Source organism: Rhagoletis pomonella, unplaced genomic scaffold (genome assembly GCF_013731165.1).
Source record: "Rhagoletis pomonella isolate Grant_MI unplaced genomic scaffold, Rhpom_1.0 Rhpom_scaffold_00005, whole genome shotgun sequence".
NCBI classification, from domain to species: Eukaryota; Metazoa; Arthropoda; class Insecta; order Diptera; family Tephritidae; genus Rhagoletis; species Rhagoletis pomonella.
The window spans coordinates 82,291,331-82,295,205 of NW_023458559.1; the positions used below are offsets into that span (position 1 = coordinate 82,291,331).

The 3,875-nt window shown below is 33.1% G+C and overlaps 1 protein-coding gene across 5 annotated transcripts in view; it reads left to right on the plus strand.

The window, feature by feature from the left end:
* LOC118739704 overlaps positions 1 to 3,875 on the plus strand; it is a 26,507-nt gene that overhangs the window by 16,956 nt on the left and 5,676 nt on the right. For 4 of the 5 annotated variants that reach the window (XM_036471208.1, XM_036471204.1, XM_036471205.1 and 1 more), the window contains exons 3-4: positions 3,506 to 3,737; positions 3,802 to 3,870. In XM_036471208.1, coding sequence (XP_036327101.1) covers positions 3,617 to 3,737; positions 3,802 to 3,870 — 190 coding nt within the window. In that variant the 5' untranslated portion in view covers positions 3,506 to 3,616. The remainder of the gene's footprint in view (positions 1 to 3,505; positions 3,738 to 3,801; positions 3,871 to 3,875) is intronic. The other variant, XM_036471207.1, reaches the window with a different exon arrangement.

Genomic DNA, 3,875 nt, shown 5'->3' on the forward strand with positions numbered 1-3,875 from the left:
GCTGCCTTTTCTGCCCTCAAATAAACGTGAGGGTGAGAGTTGCATGGTTGGTTATTAAGTTAATCTTGTAAAAATGCAATTATTTTCCCTATCAGAAATAAGTGTTTTGCTTTAAAATTGTTAAAGATTTATAGGCCAAGTGAATAATTCAGCTTTATTAAGTTCTATAAATAAATTGTGATGGAGTAGTATATTTTCTGTTTCATTCTCATATAAAGAACGCAACATTTTCTCAGGTTCCAGGGCAACGCACAGCAAGAGTTCCCATATAAAGGGGCAAAACTTTTTTTGAGAAAAGAAAACGCTATAAATTTCACTAGGTGAAGCTGAAACCTGGACAATTTAAAAAATATGCAAACCCTTACGCGGTAAGGTTTGGATGACCTCAGTTGCATGTTCACAAAAAACAAGCATAAAATTTCCCGCTATGGAAATTTTCACAACATGCTCATTATTGAGTTGAATGTATGAATCTAATTTTGTTATAAATTGTTTTATTCATTGGCAAAAACTGAGATAACTAAAGAAAAATTTTAAAGCAAATCTTACTTTGTGGGAATGTGAATTGCGCATGCACTGAAAGTACGTATCTACCTTTTGTATTCAACACATAATAAATAGTTGTGTTGATCCCTCGCTTGTCTACTGATGTTATAAAAAATATTGCTAAGACTGAATGCCATGCATGAATATCGTGACATAAAGCAATTAAGAAATTCCCACAGGTACACTGTCACAGTACCTACAGTATTAGGGTGTCCGAGAACATTGGGGGAATTTATTTATTTTGCGAACATCAATAGGCAAATCCAATTTTCCTTTTGGTCTAAATAGTTGTTAATCACGTTTTATTGCAGTAGGATGATGAACGCGCTTGTCGACCTGAAGTTGAAGTTTTGGCTAGATAGAATTGTAAATCTGCGTTCTTAGTTATTCAGAGATGATTGGGTTAGATTTGCTGCTCATGTCAAAGGGTCACTTTTTGGAGTTTTAACGCGACTAATCAGTGTCCAGATTTAAATTAATTTAATTACCAAAAACAATATGAAGTACTCTTAAGTTGTCGCAACGATTTTGCGGGCAGGAAATTACTTTTCGCAACTACAAAAAACATACATACCTATGTATATGACATTAGAACAATGTGACACCTTATAAAAAGCCAGAATATACCTAAATGTTGTGATTGCAGCATATGTACATACTATATACATACATACACAGGTACGAATGTACGTAGTATGTATACATAAGTATATGAGAACACTTAACCTAAAACCATTTAAATATGGATGTATGTAAGCATGTAGGCATGTAAAAATTCATAAGCACATTTGACATACATACATATCGTCACTATCAATGAAAAGGCCCTATTCGACAAAATCGAAATTTTACAGGGGAATCAAAAATTTTTAAACTGGCATAGGAAATGTTTACAAAGCTGTTCTAAACGGCTAATATACCTTGTATTTTTCAAGATATAAATGGCTTTGAATTTAGGTCTCTAAATCTAGATTAAAAAAAAAAAAAAACAAAGAAAACCGAGGAATCTGGTTTGGAAAAAACGAGTCAATCACCCTAATAAATATGTATGTATGTATAGGATCATTTCATTATTGATTCAGTTTGCAACTGTATGCAGCCGCTCTCTTTCAGCTATACCTATGTAAATATCGAGCACGATCCTCAAAAGTGGCACAACTCAAAATTTGGCATTTTTGAAATTATGCACTTAAAATGTACACAGAGCTTCTATTTACCTTTCAGCAAAAGCTGGAGCAAATTTTTGTTATAATTTGTTGAAAAAACCTAGGGTAAAGTCTTCCTTGCCCTTATGATTACCATGTGATAAGAAATAATTTTTCGCATTTTCTGATGAACGTGTATTTTCAAGTTGTGTCACTTTTGAATATCATGTGCGACATGTACATATGTATGCATGTACATTATACCGTACCACCTGACAAGCAAACAAAAAAAGTTCGCCTACACCCCTGAGTATAAAGTATTTTTGCAAGGCAATTTGAAAAAAAAATTTTTGATGGCATTTTTAAATTTGTTTCGTTATGTATTCGGCATATACAGTTGGATCTTAAAGTATGAAAAATCGATGTTCTAGTCTCATTTATCTCAAGTACCCCGATCTATGTAGTGCCTTCTCATCACATCTCAGTTCTTAACACCGTAACGTCGTAACACCCTACTGCCAGTAATTAAAGCTCACCAAAAATCATTCAACTTCTCCTAATGTAGTATTGTGTTTATTCCAGTGAACTATTTAAAATAAAAAAAAATTTTGCCGAATACCGTAATGTAAAAAGGCGATCGCTAGGTTCGGCCAAATTTTTTTTTTTTAGAATTTGTCTTGGAAAAATACTTAAACTCAGGGGTAAGTTGGTATGGTCTAATGTATATAGAGAAGTTTTATTTTTTAGGTTATGTACAAAAACCAGTACATATCTAGACATCGTTACCTTAATATAGAAAGGTGAGAACTAATTTTCTTTTGAACAGAATTCGGTAGATTACTCACTAAAGACTAAATACAATTTAAAATCAATTACTAAATCAAAAAGGTAGTTTCTATGTTTATTAAAAACCGCACAACTGAAGAACTTTATAGTTTCTATAAAGTTTTATAACTACCCTGTAAAGAACCAACAATTTTAGATAGGGCCTTTCTATATTAAGGTAACGATATACTATATATTTGTACATATTATGCTCTATATATCTATGCATGTACATGTGTACATATGTATGCTTGGTAAGTGCGTCTTTTGTAAGCTACTCGAAATGTTTCTATGTATGTGTCTGTAAGAATGTTGCCATGGTAAATACCTAACACAAAAATAGAGTAAGCCATAACAAAGGTATATTAATGAAATACCAATAACCAGGTTAAAAAAAAACAACCGTTAAGAGCGTAAATAAATAATTTCCTTCCGGTTGTGATTTTCAATGAGTTTCTATAATATTTTGAGTTAAGGCATTGTTGTATTATTGGCTTTTAAACACCTTTCAACTACAGACTTAGTTGAAGACCGTGAAATTCATTCGGTTAGCCCTAAAATCTTTGGCGAAAACGACAACATTGCTCACGGCTTGGGCAACATATGCAGATATCTATGTATGTATGTACATACATACATGCGTACACACATAACACTAAAGAAAGATGAGTCCTATTGCCTAGTAGTTGCCTAGAGCATGTAATGTTAAAAGTATTTGCATGTTTGCCCCAAATTCGGTACTGGTTATAATAATTTTTGAAGTCTTGCCGAATAAGCTACACACAGGGTTTTTTACACTTTGAGATTAGGCTTTCGTCAACATTTATTTTTTCGCGAGCTATTGATACTGTTTAGGTCTCGAGTTCGATGGCTAGCACACCAACCATCGAAGTTGTAGAACATTATTTTGAATATTATTTTTACATGACTTATCTATCACTCATCTTTTTGACTCTCTCTTGATATTCGCAACGTTTTGATTTTCAAAGGATTGCGTTTAATTTTGAAGGTCGCTGCAAGCTTGAAAAAATATCACAAAAAATCACATACATACTACCTATGACTGTGTGTATATATAGAACTATGCAGATGCCTAAAAGATGGCCAAATCACGAAATGTCCTTTACGCTGCTGGATTAACTTGTTTGGGATTTTTGTGCTTTGCATTAGCCTCGGCAGCAGTGGGAATACCTATTTGGGGTTATTATGACAGTCCGACAGGTAATTATTAACAGTTTTTTTTGATAGCTTTGTAACATATTAATCATATATTAACGCTTTACAGGTGGCTATGACTTCGATCGGGGTTATTTTGGCCCTTTTAAGGTTTGCAAGCAGTTAACATATAATCGAGAAAAA